This window comes from Chelonoidis abingdonii, chromosome 6 (genome assembly GCF_003597395.2).
Source record: "Chelonoidis abingdonii isolate Lonesome George chromosome 6, CheloAbing_2.0, whole genome shotgun sequence".
NCBI lineage: Eukaryota > Metazoa > Chordata > Testudines > Testudinidae > Chelonoidis > Chelonoidis abingdonii.
In genome coordinates this window covers 106,730,143-106,756,750 of record NC_133774.1, presented here as the reverse complement: position 1 = coordinate 106,756,750, position 26,608 = coordinate 106,730,143, and the positions used below count along the sequence as shown (strand labels likewise).

General features: G+C 38.7%; 1 protein-coding gene across 7 annotated transcripts in view; it reads left to right on the top strand.

Annotated features, from left to right (window-relative positions):
• DENND4C (DENN domain containing 4C) overlaps positions 1–26,608 on the top strand; it is a 134,045-nt gene that overhangs the window by 25,015 nt on the left and 82,422 nt on the right. For all 7 annotated transcript variants that reach the window (XR_012656156.1, XM_075067309.1, XM_032797541.2 and 4 more), the window contains exons 2-8: positions 8,204–8,525; positions 14,750–15,002; positions 16,234–16,303; positions 18,322–18,491; positions 20,107–20,348; positions 23,476–23,542; positions 25,308–25,366. Coding sequence is in view for 6 of the 7 variants with exons in the window: in XM_075067309.1 (XP_074923410.1) it covers positions 8,221–8,525; positions 14,750–15,002; positions 16,234–16,303; positions 18,322–18,491; positions 20,107–20,348; positions 23,476–23,542; positions 25,308–25,366 (1,166 nt within the window). In the remaining variant the exon portion in view is untranslated. The remainder of the gene's footprint in view (positions 1–8,203; positions 8,526–14,749; positions 15,003–16,233; positions 16,304–18,321; positions 18,492–20,106; positions 20,349–23,475; positions 23,543–25,307; positions 25,367–26,608) is intronic.

Genomic DNA, 26,608 nt, shown 5'->3' with positions numbered 1-26,608 from the left:
GAGCACTTTTGGATTTAATAATGGGCAGAACTTGTCTTCTTCTTGACAGGTTCCTTTCTTTAAAGAACCTTGTACAAAGAGTGCAGTTCAGCCCTCAAGTTCCAGCAAGGACATGTCTGCAACTGCTGGAACACATGGCAGCTTGTGTTTTTTGTGACCCAAAACACCAGATTTTATCTTCAGTGTCTCCATGGATGGCTTTGGACTGTTTATATACCCTGCCAACAGTCTCAGCAAGCTCAATTGGGTCCTACAGTCACTTATCTTGTGGATGAATCCGTCCATATGTTGTGCTGGAATTCTGTTAAACCAGAATCCCCCTATAGTGACATTAACATCAGAGTAGGGCTGTCAGTCACTGTTAACTCAAGTGATTGAACACAACATAAATTAACTAGTTTAAAAAAATTAGTCTTGATTAATTGCAGCTTTAATCACACTGTTAAACAATAATAGAATAGCAATTTAAATTTATAAATATTTTTGGATGTTTATATATTTTCAAAAATATTGATTTCAGTTACAACACAGAATACACAGTGTACATACAAATGTTTAGATATCTGGCACATAAATACCTTGCAATGCCAGTTACAACAGTGCTATGTGAATGCCTGTTTTCAGTTTCAGGTGATATTGTAAATAAGAAGGGGCAGCATTATCTTCTGAAAATGTAAACAAACTTGTTTTGTCTAGTGATTGGCTGAACAAGAAGTATAACTTAGTGGATTGTAGGTTCCAAAGTTTTGCGTTGTTTTGTTTTTGAATGCAGCTATGTTTAAAAAACAAATCTACCTTTGTAAGTTGCACTTTCATGATAGATAAGTACTGTAATGCAGTCTCTAAGGTGAATAGAAAAATACTATTTCTTTTGTTTATTGTGCAAATATTTAATAAATATATTAAAAATATTTTTAAGAAAAAGTGAGCACTGTATGCTTTGTATTCTTGTATTGTAATTTAAACCAGTATATTTGAAAATGCAGAAAAATATTCAAAAGTTTTTAAATAAATACCATTCTATTCTTGTTTAACAGTGCAATTAAAATTGTAATTAATCCCAATTAACTTTTTAATTGTTTGAGAGCCCTACATGAGACCCTTTCCTCTTAGGATGGGGAGCGCATTTGTGTCCTCTCACAATCCCAGCAAATGGTCACAACAGGAGAGTGCTTGCACATCAGTCTGTTGGAATTAAGAATGATCAGAAGTGCTTACCTCCACTTCCTTGCCCTACTGAAAAACAAGTCCGTCAAGATCATGATGGACGACACAGCATGCTTGTACTATATCAGTCGTCATGGCAGAGCACATTTCCCCTTCACTCTGCTACTCACTGCGGCCAATGGGAGCTACGGGGCCACACCTGTGGGTGGGGGCAGCACCTGGCCATGCTTCCGCCTACTAGCTGGAGGGACATGCTGGCTGCTTCCCAGGAGCTGCCTGAGATAAGCGCCGCCCAGAGCCCGCATCCCTCACCCCCTTCTGCGCCCCAATCTCCTGCTCCAGCCCTGAGCCCCCTTCCACACCCAAACTACCTCCTGGAGCCTGCACTCCAACCTTCTGCCCCAGCCCTGAGCCCCCACACACAGTCCGATCCCTTTGGCCCTAGTCCAGAACCCCCCCACACACTCTGAACACCTTGGCCCCACCCTAGAGCCTGCACCCCCAGCTGGAGCCTGCACCCCAATGCCCTGCCCCAGCCCAATGAAAATGAGCAAGTGAGGGTGGGTTCAGTGAAACACTTTATTCCCTAAAGTTTGACTAGCTCTGTTGATCACATGACTCAAGGACCTATAGCTTTAAGAACACCAAATATTGTGAGATTTGCCATACAATTGTTAGAGTTGGGAACATGCTCTGTAGCAAACATTTCTCACTTTGTCCTTCCCTGCTTTCTGTCTTCTGAAAGTAGACTTTAAAATACGGATTTTTAACTGTTGCTCACATTGAGAAGATGTGAAATTTAATTGTCTGAACATGTAGCATATAGCAGAAGGTTTGGTGATGTGGACCTGTTGTTGGTTTTTTTTTAAACCAAAAATATAAATGTGTAAAGTAAAGACTTGAGCCATTACACGCAAACAGTGCTGCCCCATATATTATTTTTTCTTTTATTGGTCTATATGCCTCTGATTATATAGAGGAACACTCTGCTTGGGGATACCCATTTTAAAGGACGTGTGTATTTGCGGAGGGTTAATCCAAAGAGGCAGAGTTCCAATATGTTTGCCTGTCACAGTTGTACTCATACCTATGTGTGCTGGTAGAGTCCTGAAGTATATTGTTTCATAGTTATGGATCAGTTGCTCTAAACTCTATCTATATTCTAAAAACATTTTACTTTAGTTATAAAACTCTATTCAATTTATTATAATTTGTCTCACTTTGCAGCCTTTGCTCTTAAGAGTTGCAGGATAAGGATAGCCAGTTTTTTGACTAGGACTAAGGTGCACTGGTAAAACTGATGTATCTTGTAAATAGATTGTCTGGCTAAGCCAGTACTACTAGCTTCTCAAAACACTGAAAATAAAAGATGTAGTAGTCACTTAAAATGTGGTCATCTTTGTAAAATGCTAAACTGTGAAGATATAAAAATGCTAATATATATTTATCTATCTATCCCAACATCTTGTGTCTGTCTCCCTAATGTACCGCAGATGAATTAGGTGTGTCCTGTTCTGTTTAATGTTGGTGGTGTTTATTTCCTGTTGCCGTGAGATCATAGCAGAGTACTATCTCATTTTTAATATTGAAGATCTAGAAATTACTCTAGCCATGTTGGGCAGGGGATGGAGAGTGGGAGAAGAGCATTCCTTTTTCCATATGCTTGTATGTAGATTGAACTTGATGAGCAATACTAAACTACTGCCATAATGTTATCTAAGCAGTTTATTGTTTTTGTACTGACTTATATGTGGTAACATGCAAAAAAAAAAAAAAAAAAAGTTTCTGTGTGTTACAGAGAAACTAACACAGCAAATATAGAGAGGATCGTTTTTTGGGAAATGTTTTATGTTTAAATTATACCTTTTTTATTTCAAATATAACAATTCTACATTTACCTAGTGATGACTAGAAACTACTCTGCTTGACTGTGGTACACTTTTTATTAGGGCTGTCTAACTGTGATTAACTCAAAAGTTAATCATGATTTAAAAATTTAATTGCGATAATCGCATTTTTAATTGCATTGTTAAACCGTAGAATACCAACTGAAATTTATTAAATTTTGGATGTTTTTCTACTTTTTCAAATACTGTATATTGATTTCAGTTACAACAGAAAATACAAAGTGCACACTGCTCACTTTATATTATTTTTATTACAAATATTCACATTGTAAAAATGATAAACAAAAGAAACAATATTTTTCAATTCACCTCATACAAGTACTGTATTGCAGTTTCAGAAAAAAGATTGCAACTTATACATGGTGTGGTTTGTTTTTTTTTTGGTTATATAACTGCACTCAAAGAAAACAAGGGAAAACTTTAGAACCTACAAATCTACTCAGTCCTACTTTTTGTTCAGCCAATCGCTGAGACAAAGAAGTTTGTTGACATTTACGGGAGATAGTGCTGCCCATTTCTTATTTAAAATGTCACCTGAAAGTGAGAACAGGTGTTCTCATGGGATTGTTGTAGCTGGTGTCACAAGATATTTATATGCCAGATGCGCTAAAGATACTCATGCCCCTTCATGCTTTGGCCACCATTCCAGAGGACATGCGTCCATGCTGATGACTCTCGTTTAAAAAAAAAAGTGTTAATTAAACTTGTGATTTGAACTCCTTGGGGGAGAATTTTATGTCTCCAGTTCTATTTTACTTGCATTTTGCCATATATTTCATGTTGTAGCAGTCTCAGATGATGACCCGGAATGTGGTGGTCATTTTAAGAACACTGTTTTGCTGCAGATTTGAAAAAATGCGAAGCAGGTAAGAAATGTGAGATTTCTAAAAATAGCTACAACACTTAACCCAAGGTTTAAGAATCTTAAGTGCCTTCCAAAATCTGGGATATGAGGTGTGAAGCTTGCTTTCAGAAGTCTTAAAAGAACAATACTCTGATGTGGAAACTGCAGAACCCGAACCACCACAAAAGAAAATCAGCCTTCTGCTGGTGGCATCTGACTTATATTATGAAAATGAACATGCGTTGGTCTGCACTGCTTTGGATTGTTATTGAGCAGAACCCATCATCAGCACGGATGCATGTCTTCTGGAATGGTGGTTGAAGCATGAAGGGACCTATGAATCTTTAGCGTATCTGACACGTAAATATCTTGCAACGCTGGCTACAACAGTGTCATGAGAATGCCTGTTCTCACTTTCAGGTGACATTGTAAACAAGAAGCGGGTAGCATTATCTCCTGCAAATGTAAACAAACTTGTTTGTATGTAATTCTCCGTTTGTAAGTTCAACTTTCCTGATTAAAGAGATTGCACTACAGTACTTGTACTAGGTAAATTGAAAAATACTATATTTTGTTCTTTACAGTGCAAATATTTGTAATCAAAAATAAATATAAAATGAGCACTGTGCACTTATATTCTGTGTTGTAACTGAAAGCAATATATTTGAAAATGTAGAAAACATCCAAAAATATTTAAATAAATGGCATTCTATTATTAACAGTACGATTAATCATGATTGGTTTTTATTAATCGCAGTTGGTTTCTTTAATTGCTTGACAGCCTTGCTTTTTATATAGAATACTTAATTAACTTTGCTAATCAACATATTTCAGGGGCAAAATAGAGTCCCTCTAACTATGTTAACAAATGAAAAATCATGAGGTTCTTCTATTTAAAGAAATACCGTATATGTAGCTGACTTGGGTGCAAATCCTATTTTAAGCTAGGTCATTGTTGCAATTTCCCTACTACTCTGTCTCAGTCCAGGGAATGTCTCTAACTCTAGGTTTGGGTACTTCAGAGTATATCTATGTCAGGATATACATTATTAACTTTCTATTTCTACTGAATTTTCTCTCATGAGTCTAGGCATTTCCACACAGTAATGTTACCAGAAACTCTCAGCTGTAATACTGTAGCTGTAACTAGCAAGCAAGCCTCTGAGTTCTCTTGTTCTTGTCTTTCCTTTTTCTGAGGGTGCAGTGTGTGGACAGATAGGCAGGCTGACCAGGTTTGCCCCACACAATGACTGGCCACTGCATCTCATTAGTGGTGTACAACACCCACCTGATTGCCCTGAGCCTCATACCATTTCATATTCCCCACCTTTTCTGTTCTCTTTTTGGACATGCTGTTATGATGTAAACCAATGTACTCTCGATTAGATTAAAACCACCAAATTCATATAATTTGTGACCTTACACAAATTGAATCCATCTCTCGAGGGACAAATAGCTATTCTAGGTTTTCCACAGATTTGCAGCCAAGAGTCTTCCAGAACTCTAGTAGGTAAAGGTGACCTGCTAGGCCTTGTCTACACTTATGTGGATTTCAGCCAGTGGTGTAGCAGCACCACTGCAAAAGCCTAACACAAGTGAGCAAAGCTAAGAGGAAATTTGCACTGTTGTGCAACTACATCCTAGTACCCTGTACTGACAATTGCAGCATAAATTATCATCATGGTTTTCATTTAATAGGGGAAACAAAAATAGGAATGCCTTTCTCCAGGATCTCTTGGCTATGAACTCTGTAACAGGGTGTGTCTTGTATAGAGATGTTTGAGAACACTTAAGCGGTACCTTACAAGTTTGAGCGAGACTTTGTGAAACTATCTCGGGCTTCTGGAGGATGGAGGCTCTTGTGTTTAAAGACTTTAGAAAGTTGGCCCATACAGTGTTAGAAGTCTTGGATAGTAACAATTACAAAAAATTGTGCAGACTCAGCCATTAAGAGCACAGGGCTGCTACAGAGTTACAAAAGCATCACCCTTATGCTTGTTTCACACTTGTTCAATTCCCTGCACTCTGGTTTGTGGGTGTATGACTACTATAATCATAGTACCGAATATTTTTCAATAATAAACAATACAGGATGTTCAAAGAATCCCTGTACTCTGGTGAATGGTTACCAGAGTGTAGGGATTTGAATAATGTGCACATTTCTCTGCTTCAGTAGGCTACTTGCTCAGAATTCTGAAACTAGTTGCCATCAGACCATCTCTCCTTCTATCAGATGAAGTAGGGAAACTCAAAAATGTACTCGAAAGAGAAGAAAACAATGCCCCCTGAAAGCAAAGAAAATTGTCTGTAAAATTGTAAAAAAAAAAAAAAGGAAAATAATTTAACACTTGACTTCATTTGGAGTAGGATTGGACCTGAAGGAGGAGAGCAAGTCACATGAAGGTGGATGGATGCTTCACCTTGCACCAACAGATCTAGTGTCCCTGCAATCACTGTCAGACTTGGGGATGATAAATGTGAGAATTTGTATTTGACTTCTATTGTCTGTCTGACATCATGTTAACAATACTTTTTAATTTGAATGTTTTTGTGTCCTGGGGAGTGCTAAGATGTTTGACCTGTTGTTGCTTAATTATTATTGTACTTCTATTTTATCCTGCAGTGTGGCTAAGCCTAAAATGCAGATGAGCAAATAAGTGTGCCTCATCTGTGCCATAACAGATACTGTGAAGCTGGTGTAAATGTCTGAATCTTTTTGGCTTTGTATTGTGCTGCAACATCAGATATGTTCTGTGTGAATGATTGTGTTTTAAAGGGATTGTTATACTGTCTACTCTGTTCTCCCCTCTCCCCCCCCGGCTGCCTGACTACGTTCCTTGTATCTGTATATGAGGTAGTGGGTAGATGGGTGTCTGGGAGGATCTTGGATTTAAGCCCTATGGTGCCATCAGTAGACAGAACAGTGTCTGCTTCCCCACGCAGTTAGCTTTGTATTACTTGTGATTGTGAAGAAGAGGACTTGAATGGCCTTAGAGCTGCAAGTGTCACTGAAATCGCAGACAAACTTCATAAGAACTTTATTAACCCTGAGAATGAAGAGGGTTTTTTTTTTTTCCTACGTGAAGAATTTCAGTTTCCGTGGCTGTCCCTGTATTTCTCCCAACACACCTGGACCCTCCAGTCTCTCTTGGGTATCCAGGAATCTCCCTAGTGGTGGACCTTCTAATGTGTGCAGCAGAAGTCCAGCTTCTGCACTCTTTTAGGCTGAAGCTTGGGTACAGCTGACTGGGCCTAGGAGTTCTGCTGGAGCAATGGTATGGCTTTAGTAGGCTTGTGGGGCTCCCACAAATGCATGATATGGTGATGGGTAGTAAGTTAGTTACAAAAAGTCTCCCCTTATTTATGAGGAAAAACTAGGAATTTCCTAAGATCTGCTGCGCTAATCATTCACTGGACCCAGGACTTTTAAATGCAGGCTAGCAGCTCATTTTCTCATCGTTATGAAATTGCTCTTTATTCCAAAAGAGAGATGTGTTCATCCTATGCTGCAGGACAGTAGGTTATTCCAGGCCTGGAATGTGCAGCTGAGTGGTGACGTATGCTGATGGAATATGACGATGGATACAGTTGTGTAAAATCAATTCCAGATGTTCAAATTGCTAGGCAAAGGCGTGAAGGCTTCAGTGTTACTTCTCAACTCGGAAATAAAAGGAAGTATGCAAAAGATACTGTAGTAAGCACATTCAACTTGTATTGCTTTTTTTGTGCATAGCAATGTGACACTGAAGCCGACAGTGTAAAAGGGAACAATACAGCTTTTTAATGTATGGCCGTGGATTAGCCTTAAGGACACTAGCAATGAAGAATATACATTTTAACTGGAGTAGATGCATTGTAGGTACCTGAATGAATTAATGACCCTGGGAGGATTTAAGGGTGGGCAAAGTTGACAAATGCCAACTGAGCCCTCTTTGTTTGTGTCCTTCCAGTCCTAACCAGAGGAATTCTTAAAGTATGTACTATCAAGTTTCTTAGTTCATTTGTTCATTGATCTTCATACCCAAACTCACCTCTTGATGACATAACTAGAAACTCCAATATGTACAATATTGTATTTCACTGAGTAGTCTGAACCTGAGACATTTTAATTCTGGGGGTTGCCTTACATCTTTCATGTAATTTTTGGGATTAGATACTGAAATGCTTGATTTACTAAACTTAATTTTAAAACACTCTTGTTACTGTAATCTTAGCTCTTGTGAAGAAGATAACATAGAAAAATCATGTGGAAGTTGTCAACCTGTTCACTTTTTTTCTTTTTCAGGAAGTACAGAGACAACCATGATAGAAGACAAAGGTCCAAGAGTGGCCGACTACTTTGTAGTGGCAGGACTCACTGATACTTCGACCCCTCTGGACCAGGAAGTAAACCGCTTGGAAACAAAGTCAGCTGGTCCAAAGGCTCCAATTACAGACCTAGCTGTCATCATCAAGTCAGCTGGTGAAACGGTGCCTGAGGGTTACACCTGTGTTGAAGCGACCCCCACAGCCCTTCAAGCCAACTTGAACTATGGGAGTCTTAAAAGTCCAGAGCTTTTTCTTTGCTACAAGAGGGGCCGGGACAAACCACCACTTACTGATGTTGGGTGAGAATCCTTTAATTTGTTTGTTCATCGTATGTGACATTTTTTAGAAAGAGAATAAGAATTTGATTGTTACTAAAGCAAGGATTTGCGAAAAAAGAGAGCATGTATTTTTATTTACATAATGATAATGCTGACTTTAATAACCTGGTCAGATCTGTCACTTAACTCTGAAGTAAGTGTGTGCATGTGTGTGAGAGAAACTTGTTCCCTCTTTTGAAATGCAATGCAAGAGACAAGTGACATTCTTCTTACATAATATTTGTCAAAATGACCAAGGGGAATATGTCTAAATCAGTAATGATATACGTAGAATGGGACTACATTGTGATGAGTTGAGACATAAAAGTGGATCCATGAGATTCTATTTTTGGACATAAGAATTGTAGAGCGGTCCAGAGGGAAGATTGTGGAAAGTGGTGAATGTATAGCTCACAACATAAGGAAACCAGAAATAGAAAACACTATACTATACGCTATACTGGAAGATGGTGATTTTAGAAGCCTTAATGAACATGTGGGAATAAGTGCACACAAATTATGAAAGTAACCACCTTTAATATCTTAGTGGAGTAGAATGATTGGTAGGGCTTGAACCAGAGTCCTTAGGGTTATCTGGTATCTAGGTACTTACGTGGCCTCATCACTGTACTGTCGTATGATTACCTGTGAGGTTGTAGAGTGGTAGCTGTATTAGTCTGTATCAGCAAAAAGAATGAGGAGTACTTGTGGTACCTTTGACTAACACACTTATTGTAGCATAAGTTTTCATGGGCTACAGCTCACTTCATCGGATGCATGCATTGGAAAATACAGTAGGAAGATGTGTGTGTATATATACACAGAGAACATGAAAAAATGGGTGTTGCCATACCAACTCTGAGACTAATCAATTAAGGTGGGCTATTATCAGCAGGAGAAAAAACTCTTGTAGTGATATTCAGGATGGCCTATTTCAAACAGTTAACAAGGTGTGAGTAACAGTAGGGGAAAATTAGCAAGGGGAAATAGTTTTTACTTTATGTAATGAACCATCTGCTCCCAGTCTTTATTCAAGCCTAATTTAATGGTGTCCAATTTGCAAATTAATTCCAATTCTGCAGTTTCTCATTGGAGTCTGTTTTTGAAGTTTTTTTGGTTGGAGAATTGCAACTTTTAGGTCTGTAACTGAGTGATCAGGGAAGTTGAAGTGTTCTCTGACTGGTTTTTGAATGTTATAATTTTTGATGTCTGATTTGTGTCCATTTATTCTTTTGGACTGTCTGGTTTGGCCAATGTACGTGGCAGACGGGCATTGCTGGCACATGATGACATATATCATGTTGGTAGATGTGCAGGTGAACGAGCCTCTGATGGTGTGACTGATGTGATTAGGTCCTATGATGGTGTCCCTTGAATAGATATGTGGACAGAGTTGGCAGTGGGCTTTGTTGCAAGGATAGGTTCCTGGGTTAGTGTTGTGTAGTGTGTGATATACGCCATCGTGTGCCAGCATTGCCCCTCTGCCATGTACATTGGAGGAGGAATGAAACTAGAGTGAGCCCTGGTCTGCTGTACTAGAATATGGTAAAACACAGTGCAGTAGTCCATGTATTATTTTAAAATGTTCCTAGTATTTTTAGATCAGTTATTTTTACAGATTTCCTTGATTGTGGAAAAGCAGCACTCTTTCCTCTAAGTGTTGTTGACTGATACATTGTGATATGTGTCTTAAATCTAGTAGATTTGATGACCAAATATATGCCTATGACGAACTGAATCTGGTGAATAGGGACATTCTAAGTCACTTGAGAAGGAGACACTTATCCTGAAGAAATGGATGGCTACATTCCAAGTAAAAGTCCTGATCTAAATCCTATTGAAGTCAGCGGAAAGTGCTCCGTTGATTTAGGTGGTGGAGCAAGTCCAAAGTATGAGATCACTGAAGTAGGGAACAGTTCTTATCCTTTGGAAAGGTCTATCTCCTAAATGTTGTGCAAGAGTAAATTATATGCTCTGATTAGGGCCACACCTCTGCTAATAAATCTGAAAGGAGTTGTAGTGTGGAAGCTGAACTCAGTAGAAGCAAACTTTTATCACACACTGATGAGAGAGGGCTTTGCTCACATATTGAAGGGTGACCTAAACCTGAAGTGCTGTGGTTAACAGTTGCATGTCACAAAGATCAAATTTTGATTCTGTAGTCTGCAATGTTACAAATGCCTTTCTTCTAATAGTCTGCTTCTGGATTTCGTTATTGTGTATGAAGCCAGGAACTGGTTTGGTTTTGTCACCTTGCTAGCCTAGTGAATTTGTTTTTTATGAGCCTGATGAGGTAGTTTTGGAGGCTGATTAAACATCCTGTCTTAAAAATGTTTGAAATAATTAATTCTGGGATCTTTAAGTATCTCTCTGGTAGCACTTGGAAATGTATGAAATTTATCTTGGGGATTGAGGGATCCAATATCTCCTTTTAGAAGATGAAGTCTAGCTGGAAACATGCTTCAAGAATAAACTTATTTTAATGTGTGATATTAAATACTTGTGAACTATAAATAGGCCTTAAATTGAAACCTCTCTGAAGCTCAAGCAGAAGGTAATATTTTATGCTAATATTAAAATTATGGGACTACCAATATTTTATTATGGTGGCAATGCTATATATTTTGCTGGGAATAGTTTGATTTCCCCCTCCTACCCATACATTTATTTCATCTTGTCATAAAAAATGTCATGAAGGATGCATTTTAGAAATACTCTCTTGAACACTCCTCTGTCCAAAATGTCTGAATTAAGATTATCTGATACTTTTTCCCATTATAAGACTCTATTTTCAGTTTCTTATAACTTTGCTGGACTTAATTTGTTCAGTTAAAATTTTCCATGCCAGGTAAAAAGGAACACTTCACTTTTCAAGTAAGTCAAAAGTGAAGGTAATATGATACACAACATGGTGTCTGTATCCATTTCATATGGCATTCAGCACCATCTGCACCCTTATGTACATAAAATTATTATTGTGCAACCCAAAGAAATAATCTCATAGTAAGCGGCACTAAGTCAATCCTTTAGTATCCATTTCAGAGGTGTAGGATCAAGATCAGGCCTTTAATGGACTAAAATTGCTTTTTGAAGTCCACTGTGCAACAGTCTTCTGTGGCTCAACTGACTGGTTTAGCCTGCTACATGCTGACATAATAGGAAAACTATATCATACTCTCGGTTGACTTGATCTTTTTGCTCGAATGTAATACTCTAGGTACTAGTTGTTGTTTTTTTTTAATACACAGACACAAATGCATGATATGTTAAGACTTATAGGGATATGTCAGAGAAGTGATTGGCACAGGATATTTGTGACAGTTATAATTGCAGGTACTCTCTCCACTTACCAAAAAAGAACATAAGTGATTAGAAGCTAGGTGCCAGTATTCTTGGAAACAAGAAAAAGAGAATTGTCTCTAGCCAATGTGAATATATAATGTACAGAATTGATGGAATCTCTAATAAAATTTAAATACCCTGTTGTTATGCTATCATGTTAGACATGCCAATCTACAGGGCTGCTTTGAAATAAACAGAACAATAATGATTTGACAGTGATAAAGCAGGTGACATTCCTATATAAAGTCCTACAAAATCTGTAATTATAATAATAATCTATTTTCAGACTAATATTTTAAAATGAACGGTGAAATGAAAAGAAAACGGTCTGCTTATCATGCAGCATTCAACTTAGTTGTTGAATATGCAGAAGTAAACAATTGTGCCACTGCTAGTGAATTCTGTATCAATGAGAAGCAAGTAAGAGAATGGGGAAAAAATAAAACACTAAAAGACATGCCAACAAGCAAGAAAAACTGTCCAAGGTGCGCTTTATTTCCTGAGCTAGAGGAAGATCCTCAATTATAGGGTTCTTGAATATCGACAAAATGGATACATTGTCACTAGAACTGGAATTCATCTGCATACTCTACAAATACAAGTCAGTAAAGCCGTCAGTGTTTGTTCCATCAGCGGGTGGTTGTACTCGCTTCATGAACCGTCATGGTCTCTGTCTTCATCAGCCAACAGAGAGAGCGCAAAAACTGCTGAGAGATCTGGAAGAAAAAAATCAAATCTTTCCAAAGATTTATTATGAAATATTGAAAGGGATATGCATTTGAACTGTCACAAATAGGAAATATGGATGAAACACTGACATTTTGTTCTCCCAATTAACAGAATGGTAAAGGTGTTAGTGAAAAAACAGTTTTAATTAAAACCACTGACCACGAAAATAACCATTTTACAGTGGTTTTATCATGTTTGGAAAATGGATCAAAGCTCCCTCCTGTTTTTTTGTAAAAGAAAAACCTTGCCTAAAACTGTGAAATTTCCTGGTGGTGTCATTGTACATGCACATGAAAAGGGATGGGTGGATGAAAGTGGGACTATTGAATGGCTGAAAAAAGTGTGGAATAAGAGACCAAGATGTTCTCAGGCATGACGAAGTTGGAAAAAGTGGGAATCTGATTTCAGGCTTCATAAATCTGATCACCCAATGGATGGACGCATGGGTGTCCATTCCCTTGGAAATGATATAATCATTTTGGAAATGCTATATCAGCAGTGCACTCAACAGGTCAGAAGTTGATGCCATATTTAATGATGACACAACAGAGGCCGATGATGAGAAGGAATCTGAGTCTGAAGACGACACTGCCCACATCTATGATGACAATGCAAGTGCAGCTGTAACTAAAGCAGAGTTTAATGAACTGTTTGGTGAATCAGAGACTGATCCACACTTGGAAGGATTTTAAGACTTTTTAAAGTCTTATATTGTTCTAAGTTACTTGTTTTAAATATCCATTTACCGATTTTAAATATTGACTGTAATTTTGAAGGTGAATACATATTTGTTCAGTTATTATAAAAACAGGCTTTTCGTTAGATTAAATTAAAATAATTCTAGCAAAACTTTTGAGTTTCTTGTGATGCCAACTTTTAAAATATAGTGGAGGTCGGAAAACTTTGGCTCCTGGCCCGTCAGGGTTTTGTTTACTTGGAGCATCTGCAGCCGGCACAGAGCCCCTCAGCTTCTAGTGGCCATGGTTTGCTGTTCCCAGCCAATGGGAGCTGAGGGAAGTGACCCCACTTCCCGCAGCTCCCATTGGCTGAGGACAGCAAACTGTGGCCACTGGGAGCTGAGGGGCTCCGTGTCTGTGAATGCTCCAGGTAAACAAAATGTCCAGGCCCACTAGCAGCTTACCTTAATGGGCCAGGAGGCAAAGTTTGCCAACCCCTGAAATATAGGTTTAGCTTATGAAAGGGTCATACAGTTTTTTCTATTTTTATGTATCCATTTTGGGGAGGGGGTCAGCTTATAAACTAACTGGCTAATGAACGAGTATATACAGTATATGAGTAGTGTGGAGGTCTGATTAGACAGAACAGTTGCTTTCTTTTGGATGGGGAAGATAAAATTTACATGTTGTTTTACTATTTTAGAAATATGGTTTGGTACAGTTTGAATTCTGCCTTTCTTGTCACTATTCATATTCAAGCAACTTTTTCTCCATGCTGAGTATATTTAGAGTTTTCTGCTTCTGGAAGTTAGCAGTTATCTCAGCATACTAAACAGAAAATGTAATCCTTTTAATTGGCTAGTGTTTGAGATTAAAGTGCCAGAGAAACCATGAATCCAAACTTCAATTGGCCCACTTCTCTAAAAGCTGACCAAGCTAGCAAATTTCTGTCTTTTCTAGTAGTCCCTTAAAAATAATTGAAATTCCTTGGAATGAATTTTGGTAACATTTTAGTGCTTCCGAAAAGGAATAACTCCTAGCATAAGACATGTTTAGATATAGTGTGAGGAAACATTGTGAAAGCTTCCTTTGACAGTGCAATGCCTCCATTCTTCCTTTAGTTAATTACTTAGGGCCAAACTTTCAGACTTGGTGTTCGAAAGTTACACACCTACTGCCGAAGACTTGCCACTCCCACTGAAGTCCCTTTTTTAAAAGTTTCTCTGCTTAGGCCAGTTGCCTAGTGTGTATTTTCAAATCGCTCATACCTCTTACTATTGTGAGACTATGGTTAAGATGACTGTGAAATGTGCACTTCTCACATATCAGTTGTTATTTACTATTGGTGTGCAAAGCTAATTGCAGTCCTAGAAAGACCACATGCATGTATCTGCACAAATAACATGATGTATCTCTATGTAATGTTTGTATCTTTCTATTTGTTTCCTTTATCTGCAGAGTTCTATATGAAGGGAAGGAACGTGTAATTTTAGGCTGTGAGGTGATCCAAGCTACTCCCTACGGTCGATGTGCCAATGTTAACAACAGTTCAGCTACTTCCCAACGAATCTTTATTACTTATCGAAGGGCTCCTCCAGTACGGCCTCAGAATTCCTTGGCTGTAACCGATATCTGTGTTATTGTTACCAGCAAAGGAGAAACACCTCCCCATACATTCTGCAAAGTTGATAAGAACTTAAATTGTGGCATGGTGAGAATAAATATGTAATTTTAAAACTTAGACTTTTCTGAAACAAAAAGGAACAAAACAGGAAGGCTTTTGGACTCTTTTTAATGCTGTTGTTAATGCATTTATTCTACTGTGTCAATATTTTCTCATTCTCAGTATGACTTATGTTATGTTAGTTTTGTCATTCTTGTTGTTTCAGTTTTTCCTTAGACGCTTCTGCCAGGATTATCTCCATTAACTAACTAGTGATTTTTCTCAGTTTGCATGTTGACACACCATTCCCCATTAAAAGGAAAAGGGAAGAACAGACCTCCTCAGTGGTACTTAAGGGCCAGTACAAAAAAACACTGTAAACACATTTTTTTACCTCTATTTACTGATAACACTTTTTTATTTAAAAGTCAGAGAATCCAGTTCACTGCTTATATTTCTTGCTTGGATTTTCTGTTGGATAGTACATCAATGAAATTAGTTTTACTTTTGTTTATAGTCTGCTTTGCCTTCAGTTTCTGAGCTGTAGAGTATACTTAAAATTTAGATCGACCTAGCTATGTTGTTTGCAGTGTGAAAAACTCCTGAGAATTGTAGTTAAGTCGCCCAAACCCTGGGTGTAGATCTGGCTAGGTCAACGCAACCTAGCTATGGCCATTCAGGGCGGTGAATTACCTACATTGATGGAGAAACCCTTTTCAGAAATGCCTATGGTACAACAGCGTGCTGCAGCCGTGCTGCTGTAGTGCCAATAGCTTAGACATGCCCTTAGTGCAGCACTCCTTTAGTTTTCAAACACTGCAGGGAAATCTGTTTTAAAAACACTTATATACATTGTCATACCCCAAGCCCCAAAACACAAACCAAACACTGTGGAAATATTTCCATTGGTCACAGATTCTGTAAAAGCTTATGATGTCCCTCTAAGGGTCTGACTTTAATGACAAAAGGAAGGAAATGCAGAAGTGAAACCTGCAGTTACTTTATTTCAACTGTACCTGTTCCATTGTTTGTTTGGCCACAGAACAGTGGGTGTGTCTTTTTACTTATGACCTTTGATAAAAGGCACAGTATTAACTCTGAATTTCCTGATGTGTTGTTACTTGTTGGGCTGATGAACACCAACGTTTCCTCTAACATTTTTTATTTAAATGTCTCTGCTTTGGGTATAACTGTAAATAGGTTCAAACACTTAACCTGTACTGCTCCATTCAGATGCTGTCTCTGTGGGTTTTGATGGGACTTAATTTGTGTCTTACAGTGGGGGTCCAGTGTGTACCTCTGTTATAAGAAGTCTATGCCGGCTTCTAACTCAATAGCATATAAAGCTGGTAAGTTTTTGCAAATAAGAGCACCTAAATATATTAGGAGAAGTACATAAGTGTCCTGCCTAACTTTATTTTAAATTATTCTTTCAACTTATTAACTTTGCTCTCAGGGTGGAAATCCAATATATAACAACTATTGACAAATGTTAACCAAAATGAATTCCTATAATCCTTTCCTCAGCTTATCCCACTTCCCCAGCAAAATCCTGAGTAAACATATAAAGCTTGTACCTAGCTCTAAAGGTAGATCATGTTGGCCTTTGTTGAACAAGCTAAGATTAGAGTTCAGGGTCCACCACTGAGAAGAACCTCACTTTAGCTCCCTGTTGGTCAAATCTAGTGACTCCCAGCAGAAGCATCTGAGATGTACTGTGTAGACGGGGGAATTAAATGATGAAAGGTTGTAGAGAGCAAACACAACTTCATAACTGCCCAGGCTTACGCAGCTCCATGTATGATGTTTCTCACCATTTGAGAACAAGTAGTCTACCCCCCATAGACATGCATGCTGAGAGCAGATGGCCATGAGGCGGGAGCCTAGTCCTATGCACCCTTCAGTAGCAGATGTGGGGTTTGTAGAAGCCAGGATGATGGAGAGTGAGAATGCCAGGGAGAGGTGGTGTTTGGGAAGTTGAAGGGGGGCCCTAAGGTAGTTTGAACGGGGGCATAGCTGGGAGTGTTGATTGTTGAGATGGTGTTTAAAAAACCATGGCGGAAGCCTGGAATAGCTACCTCCCAACTGGCTTGAATTTAACAGGAGGAGCAGTGAGAGCAGAGGGTTAACTACATTGGCTGCTTGTTATTCATTGTCATAGGTGAAGAAACAGCAAGAGAATCCCAGCAGACTACCTGGATAACTTATATTTTAGCAGGGCGGTGGAGAGGCATTGAATTACTGTCATGTGTCTGGGTGCCTTGTGAGATGCCTGACACTTAGATCAGGTGTAATACACTACCAAATGACTACCACTATTACAAGCAATTGGCTGTGTTCTGTACTGTCTTTGCCGCTTGTTTCCTTTAATTTTATGGCTTCCCTTGGCAGACTCTGCAGCCAGGTATTCTTAACTCAGTTTAGTAAGCATTTGTATTTGCTTTTAGTGAGCAAAAACCTTCTCTTTATTTTGTTGTTTGTATTTTTGGGGATGGTGGGGAGTAAGAAATGGTTGGGGATTCCAGACAACCTTTTGTTTTTATTTGTGTGTTCCTCATGACTATCAGAGCATTTTGCGTATACCATGGAAGCTAGGTGCATTTCTTCTGTCATCTTCTGCAATCTCTTCACCTGTTTTAAGTGAAGGAGAGGGGCTGAGGAATCTCCCAACTAAGAACTGGCTGGGAAATCTTTGTGTGAATCTGTCTGTGAATTACACTAAGATAGTGGCAGTAGCATTAGGTTTTTTTTTTTGTTTTTTTTAAAAAGAGACTTTCCCAGTTGGGCTTATGGAACAAAAAACAATAGAAGTCTAGGGACAAGCCTCTTCCTTTGCCCATTGAATAGAATAAATTGCCAACATTTATTTCCTGAGTGGAGTTGGAAATCATAGATACTAGGGTGGATGGTGCTATATAATAACCAAGATAAGTGACATTGGTATGCTGGTACTTCTGTGCAATGTTTCTAGGAATTCAGGAGTATCTGTCAGCCAGAAATACTGTGCAAAAGGTATTCAGTTGTCACGCGTCTGTACCTTAACCCTACCAAAGGATTAACATAAATTAATTGAAGTCATTGCATTCATGTTTCTATTCAATGGAACATTAATTCTGCTCAGTGAGGCATTGCTAGTGTAGAATAAGTTTTAAGCACTCCTATGTAGTTTAAAGACAGATATTTGGTTTCAAAGTTTACAGTTCGGAATTGTTTGAACTGTTACAAAAAGTGAGTTTTAAACGTATGTGGATATTTGAAATCCACATTAGATTGTTTAGTCTTGTGCAGTTTAACAGACTGTTTTGTTCAAGGCTTGCAGAGCATTGAAGATGCACTTGTCAATCTTCCTTTCTTTTTCCCCCAAAAGGTTTAATTTTCAGATATCCAGAGGATGATTATGAGTCATTCCCATTGTCAGAATCTGTACCTCTTTTCTGCCTTCCTATGGGAGCCACTATTGAATGCTGGGATCCTCAAACCAAATACCCACTACCAGTGTTTTCAACGTTTGTCCTGACTGGTTCTTCTGCAGAAAAGGTATGATTGAGTATTGTGTTTATTATTTGTTGTTGTTTTTTTTTTTAAATGGTTGATATCAGGACTTATCCAAAGCTAGAATTCAATTGGTATTGAGAGAAAATATACATTGCTTCTTCAATATTTGAGGAATTTCAGTTATCCTACTCAATGTCTGTCATCTATGCTCTTTGGATTTATTGTGGAAAGAGGAAATACAAATCCTCCTGGTCACTTGTGACTGACTGTAGCTAAAATAATCTCCTTTCCCCTTCAAGTAATTAGTCTTGCTTCTAGAACTTTGGGGTAATTCTGAAATATTAAGTCCAAAATACACAAAAAAGCATGTAGGAAACCAGCCCCTTCAAAAGTTTGTTTTGTTTTGTTTTTCCTTACTTAATTGGCCTCTTAGAGTTGGTAGGGCAACTCCCACCTTTTCATGCTCTCTGTATGTGTATATATATCTCCTCAATGTATGTTCCATTCCATGCATCCGAAGAAGTGGGCTGTAGCCCACGAAAGCTTGTGCTCAAATAAATTTGTTAGTCTCTAAGGTGCCACAAGTACTCCTGTTCTTTTTACAGCCCCAAAATGAACACTGGCGTGATAGTGCCTATGCAGAACTTGAGGGGCTGAGCCCATAGGAAGGCAGGCAGGCAGGAAGGAAATAATATGAAGAGGTTTTTTTTTCTTTTTTTTTTTTTGTGGTATTTAGTCCTATGGGAATGAAGCATACAGTTATGGTTCCATAGAACTAAAATTGCAGGACCTGGGTGTATCAAGAAATCCAAACTCTCACTCCATGTGGGGAAAATAAGTTGTAATCCATCTCTAGAAAAGATGTTCAACTGAAAAGAGGATCTTCAGTTGCCTCATTTATAATAATATTTACGTTTAGTTTCTGTTGATCTCATATCACAGAACCTAGCTCTAATATTGATCCATGGTCATCCAAGAAGCCGCAAACCATTTCTCCACTTTAGTAATCCTTGTTGACCAAAGGACAAGTGAAACCTGTATCAATCTTTTGTTCCTTTATAAGGAACATATTTTAGGGTATCAGTTATTAATCTTGCATTCTCAGTTTTCCAGTATATCTCAATTAACATGAACTTTGGCAGGCAAGGTTGGGAGTGTCAGGAAAAGTCAGTCTTCTGTCAAAAGTCTCTGTAAAATGGGTTCTAATATTCAAGCTCCTGTGTAGTTTTATGTGTAGTGTAACCACCACATGGAAATGTTCATAAACAGAACAGTTTTCTAAATTGGTTTGAGTTGTGTAGAAGGTGCCATTTCATAGCATAGAAGCTCTAGGTTCCTTCTGGATGTTGTTAGTTTATTATATGTAAACTTTTTGGGGGGGCAGGGGGAGAGACCAGAGAAATATTAAAAAAAAAACCTTAAGTTCATATTTCTATATTCATAAGGATGCTTTAATATAGAACGAAATATTTCTTTTGTATGCGTTTGTGTGTATGTTGTGTCTAGGATCCCCAGCCATGGACTAGAGCCCCATTGTATAAACAAATAGCAAAAAGAATGAAGAGTACTTTACTTTACTTTAAAGAAATCCAAACCCAACTTTCTGTTTAATGTTGGGCACAACCATTTGCTTGTTTGTTTTTTGTTCATCCTTCAGGTGTATGGTGCTGCTATTCAATTTTATGAGCCTTATTCCCGGGAGCTGCTAACAGAAAAGCAGTGTATGCAGCTGGGTCTCCTGACAGCTGTGGAGAGAAAAGTGGTTACTTCCAAATCCATCAATTCCAACACGTGCATCTGCCTTCTCTCTCACTGGCCTTTCTTCGAAGCCTTTCGAAAATTTCTTATGTTCATCTACAAGCTCTCTGTCTCTGGGCCTCATCCTCTTCCAATTGAAAAGTATGTTTGGCATCTTCCAAATAAATTAATGTTTCAAGGCACTTAAATGTAGATGTAGCTCAAAAAATGAGGTGACCATATGTAAATGGCACCTTCTTACTTGGTGGATTTGTTCTGTACTCTTGACTGTACTAAGTGGCTTATACTGAATTGACAAAAATTATTTGTTCCTACTGTTAGCACTACTGCAGAGCCAATATGGCTGTGAAGAATGGACTGGATATTTTCCTGCCTCATTTATTAATGCTCTATCTTCGTGTTCTCTTACTGGTGACAGAAGGGGCAAAAAACAGCTAGATTTTTAAATCCTCACTTTAGATTTTCAGCACTGCAATTTAGAAAAATAAATCTGTTCTTTTAAAATGAATTGAATTGATTTGGTATAAAGTCACTGAGGGTATAAACAGGGAACCCTAAGTATATTTAAAGAAAATGCATATTTAGGCTATTTTTAAAATCAGCAATTAATGTAGCATGGTCATGACCATCTCTATAAGGAACAAGATTTCGTGGCTCCCATCATATGCCTAATAAACTAATTCACAATACAAGTGGCATTGTGCTGGAATATTGATACTTACAGAAATGGCACACTTCAAGAAATGACACTTTTAGGGAGACCATGTCATTGGTTTTATTGGTTACATTTCATCAGAAGATCCAGTGTAGACTTCAGCGCTCTTCCTCCCGTCCCTTTTTTTGTTTTTGTTTTTTGTTTTTGGAAAGGACATCTAAAAGTCAATATGCCGCTTGGTGGTGTCTTTTGTGTCTCCCACTGTGTCTTTGAGGTGCCAGAGCTGCTAATACTTACTTTCTTTACATGCTAAGAATGTGTAAAAGGAGATATTTTTGTAGCAATTTATGTACGGATAAGGTCGTCTTTGGAGCATTTTATCAATCTTAACTAAATGATCTCTGTATAACCCATTGCAAGTAGTGAAGACCATATTAGACAACTGTGTATGTTTACTGAGTACAGAGGAGACTGTAATCCTATTAACGGGAAGATACATTTGGATGAATCTGACCTGTAGATCAGCACTGATACTTGATTCCTGTCATCAGTGAAACTGTTCTCTGTGCCTCCTAACTACCAATTTACCACACTGAGACTGGCGATTTACTAGTTCTTGGTTATTCATATTAGTGATTATGGAATAATATGCTGTTATGTTTTGGGATGGGCTATTATGTTTTTTTTAAGACGGGGCTAATAACTAATGCATCTCTCCTTTTAAGACAGGTGTTAGAGTAACTTTGCTGTACAATTACAGCCTAAAAATGCTTGAAACATTGAAATGATGGTATAAGCTACAGTTTATCTGTTAAGTTGTGGTGTGTGCTGCTAAAATGGTAATTGAATTAGTAATGTAGCTAGATTCAAATACCATCTACAATATTAAAAGTAGTGATTTAAGAATTTGTATATTTGAAAACTATAATCTATTGGAGCTTTTAGTTCCGTGTTGTGTAATCATTTCTCAGAAGATATAAACAAAAATAAGTGCAGATGACCTTAAGTTGATAGTTCCCAGTCCCCTGGGGATTTTTCTAATGATGGGGGTTTTTACAGTGGCTTGAGATCAGAGAATATCATACTGTATCAATCTGCTCAGTAATCTCCTGACCTAACCAAAACCAATGAAAAGATCTCAGATGACTTAATTTTAGTTGAGAATGGGGTATTTACTGGCTATTAGCCATGAAGTTAGTTTGGATGAAATGTAGGATTAATGTCCATCGAGATTAGTTAATGACACTGACAACCCCTGCCCACTCCACACCCCAAAATTCCTCTCAAACTAGGCTCTGAGGGAGGTGAGAATAACTTTACCAGTGTTCCACTTATTTAAATAAAATATTGGGGAAGCTGCATTCGTCAATGAAATATAGAGCTTTTGACTTCTAGACTGCCAGTTCGAATCCAGCCCAGGGTCTTTAATGACCAAGTGTTACTACTGTTTTACAGCTGTTTAACTATACTACTTGTGTTTGAGCGTGTGATGGTCTGTGTCCGATTCCTAGTGGACAAGTGTCAAAATAAACTGCCATAGTTAGTGCTAATTGACCCCCTTGTTGGCTGCATGTCATAGGGATGAGTGAAATGTTAAAAACGTTGATAATGGAGAAGCCAAGAATTCGGCCAGGAAACTATCCCTCTTGGAAGTCACGCCTATGAAAGGTTGAGGCACATAGGTGTGAAGCATGACAAAACTCACTGTTTAAAGTGAGCTAGCAGGCAATGAGAAATGCCCTGCTATCATTAGAGTATGGTGGTAGTGGTCCATTTTTCATAATTTTTTTGGGGGGGAGGGGTGAGAGGTTGTGTTCAGAGAGTCAATGCCATGTCATTTAATCCCCAGATTAAATGTACCTGTTTGCAAGTACACCTCTACCTCGATATAACACTGTCCTCAGGAGCCAAAAAATCTTACCGCGTTATAGGTGAAACCATGTTATATCGAACTTGCTTTGATTCACTGGAGTGCGCAGCCCCGCCTCCCTAGGACGCTGCTTTACCGTGTTATATCCGAATTCGTGTTATATCGGGTCGCGTTATATCGAGGTAGAGGTGTAGTATGCAGTGTACTTTTTTTTTTTTTTTTTTTTTACCTTCGCTTAGTATTGTTTATTTGGAAAAAATATTCACTGCAATTAAAAAAAAAAACTCAATAAAACCTACATTGGCCATAGGTTCTAAACACACACACACAACCTGAGCATGTGGTATTAATAATCAGAATGCGTTTTGTAGGCATGGTCAGTGGGTTCTTTTAACACCATTATTTTTAAAATGGCATCTTAACTTTGAATTTTAAAATGTGTACCTTTCACCTGTTGTCTCATATGCTGAATAATTGATGCTTGACACAAAATTATAGTTAAATGCAGTTTCCTCTTGCTGTAGGACGCTTGAGGAATCTCTTCCTTGTTTTCCTACAGCAGTTAGGTGTGTAAGTGACTTTGCAAACCTTTCTCTGGACTGCTTTAAAGAAGTTTAAAAAAAAAGAGGGGGGGGGAGAAAGAGAAAATCTGTAAAAGCAAACCTGATGAAAGGCTGTCTGCTATACTTAAAACTGAATTTGCTGAATTGAAAACTATTTTTGTTTTTCAATATTCTTTTCAGGCACATATCCCATTTCATGCATAATATACCTTTCCCTTCACCTCAAAGACCAAGAATCCTTGTACAGGTAACCAAAATATCTACTACTTTTTCTGGTTATAAAGGTGGGGTGGCCCTTCTCCCAGGCACTGAAAGTGTGGGTTCTTCCTTTGGGCTTCTGTCCTCCGCCTTAGAGCTACTCTTTACACAAGGGGCCAAATGCTCCTCTCTTAGAGCTCTGTAAATTTGGAGTAGTGCACTTGAAAGTCCAGGGGAGCTCTTACAGATTTACAGTCATGAAACTGGCAGTAAAATGTTCTTCTGGTTTCTCAAATTTCCATTACTTACCTCTTTATTTTGTAGACACCCTTTACTGTACCATATTTCTTCTTTTCCCTTCCCACCCACCTTGAAGTCTCTTAGGCTACGTCTACACTGCACGATTAATTCGAAGTAGTTTAAACCGATATTACAAAACCGATGTTATAAAATCGGGTTTGCGCATCCACAGTGCAATCACAAAATCGATTGCTTGCGTCCCTGGTCCAAGGCTACCATCGATTTAAGGAGCGGTGCACTGTGGGTAGCTGTTCCTCAGCTATCCCATAGTTCCCACTTCCGTGTTGAGAGCACAGTGCCTGATGGGGCAGAAAACATTGCCCCGAGTGGTGCTGGGTACAGCCTCACCCCTCCCTTTGTGAAGGCAGCAGACAACCCTTTGGCGCCTTTTTCGTAGAGTGCATTGAGCAAACGCCATAGCACAGCAATCTTTCCCTTTTTTTTCACTTGGTGGGGGGGGGGGAATAAACTGAGGAGCTGTTCCCTGAACCACGCCAGACACTGTGTTTGAACCTACAGACATTTGGAGCTCAGCCAAGAATGGAAATAATTTTCAGAGACTGCTGTGGACTGTGGGATAGCGGGAGTCCTCAGTACCCCCTCCCTCCCTTCATGAGCGTCCATTTGAGTCTCTGGCTTCCCGTTACGCTTGTCACGCAGCGCTGTGTATCCTGAAGTTTTTTATTCAAACGCTTTGGCATTTCGTGTTCTGTAACGGAGCTGGATACAACAGATTTGTCTCCCCATACAGCGATCAGACCTAGTATCTCCCGTACGGTCTATGCTGGAGCTCTTTTTCGATTTCAGACTGCATCGCCAGCCGTGCTGATCAGAGCTCCACGCTGGGCAAGCAGGAAATGTAATTCAAAAGTTCGCGGGGCTTTTCCTGTTTACCTGCCCGCTGCATCCGAGTTCAGATTGCTGTCCAGAGCGGTCAGTGCTGCACTCTGGGATGCCGCCCGGAGGCCAATAACGTCGATTTCCGTCCACATGAACCCTAATCCGAGTTATCACTATCGAATTTAGCGCTACTCCTCTCGTTTGGGAGGAGTTCCGAAATCGATTTAAGGAGGCGGTAAAATCGATATTAATGACGATGTCATGTGAACGGATACAGCGTTAAATCGGTATATCGGCCATTAAACCGATTTAAAGTCGCAGTGTAGACCTGGCCTTAGATGAGCCACCTCTCTTAAAGTATCTGTAGTGCCACTCTGTTAATCACCAGGCAGCGGGTGACTGTTCAGTGCTATGTCACAACCTGTTTCTTGTAATTTCTGTGAGTTGTCTCAATGATTACTCTGGGTCTTCTGTTCACTGGGTCTCTGCATAGCATTGTGACATACTGTCTTTAGTGTGCCTGCATAGCATTGTGACATACTGGGTCTCTGCATAGCATTGTGACATACTGTCTTTATGTGCCTGCTGTGCCATCAGAATATTCTGTCATAAACTTTCATTGGAATATTTCTTGAGTTGCCACATAAATCCATTGAATGTTTTCACTTTTTCAGCTTTCTGCCCATGATGCATTAATATTGTCTCAACCAGTTTCTACACCCTTGCCACTCAGGTAACATTAACAATGTTTAAATGGGCTGGAGATATAGCATGAGAGAAAGTAAAATTTTATCATACTATGATTTAAATCTCAGATAATTGTAAAAGATCAAATATATGTACACTGTATATTTATAACGCAGTTTGTGTGGAAAAGTAGTGTACAAACCCCAACACGTATGAGGGAGTAATATGGCTTGAATACTTACTATATATGAACAGCCGATGATTGCTTGCTGGCTCACTGTAGGATCTCTTTCGAGCAGAGATTCCTAGCTCAGAGTGATTATATTTTAAATACTTGATATTTTGGTAACTGAGTTATACATCATGATCTCCGTATTTTGCTTTTGTAACAGAGACTATTTGTTGTTCTAGTTCCTCACCCCCTCTCCCCCTTCTAATCCATGGGAGAGTGTACAGTGCTGGTGGCCACAATCAAGTAGTGTGCATGCTGTTCAAGCACAGTGGAAGGAGTCTAAAGATGTATTTGTATAGTCACAGGGGCTGGCATGTTCTCTGCAAAAGCAGTCTGAACCCTTTTCTTTTCTGGAGCCCTGTACACACAGTTTAAATTTGTAGTATACATATTTATATTTACTTATTTCCTTTTTAGTTTTAACACTTCAATCAACCTTTGTTCAGACTGGAAAGCAGATATTTTCTCTGGAAACTTTGTTTTTATATTGTACCTCCTATGCTGGAGGATCCCAAAGAGTTATTTGCAAATGACAAGTGTTGAGCAGGGTTGGAATGTATCCACCTTAATGGTGGAGAATAGCAGCTAGTCAGCAAACTGCACAGTTCCGTGGTGCATAAAGAGATACTCTCTTGCTCCAGGACAGGAGGGTAAACCCCATCTCTTTTTTGTTTGAAGTGTCAAGAATCTTTAATGTCCACACATCACTTACCCAAAACAAAACACAAAAACCCCACAAGCTAAACTGCATGGAATTAAATTTGTATAATCTCTGAAGTATGAAGGATTGAGTTGACCCAGCTGCAATTAGAATCTGGAATGAATGGGTATAGTTTTTTGATGAACTGATTGAATTATTGCATCCTAAACAGTGATGCCAGATATCTGCATAGCTGGAACATTCACTAGCTAAACAGGCCTTCCTTTCATAATGCCTATTTTATTTCATAGCAATTTTGGCTGATGGCTGCTCATGCACGTAACAGGAAACTCAGAAACATAACAAAGAACAATTTACTGAAGCTATTTTCAAGAGGTTCCCTTGGATTTAATTTC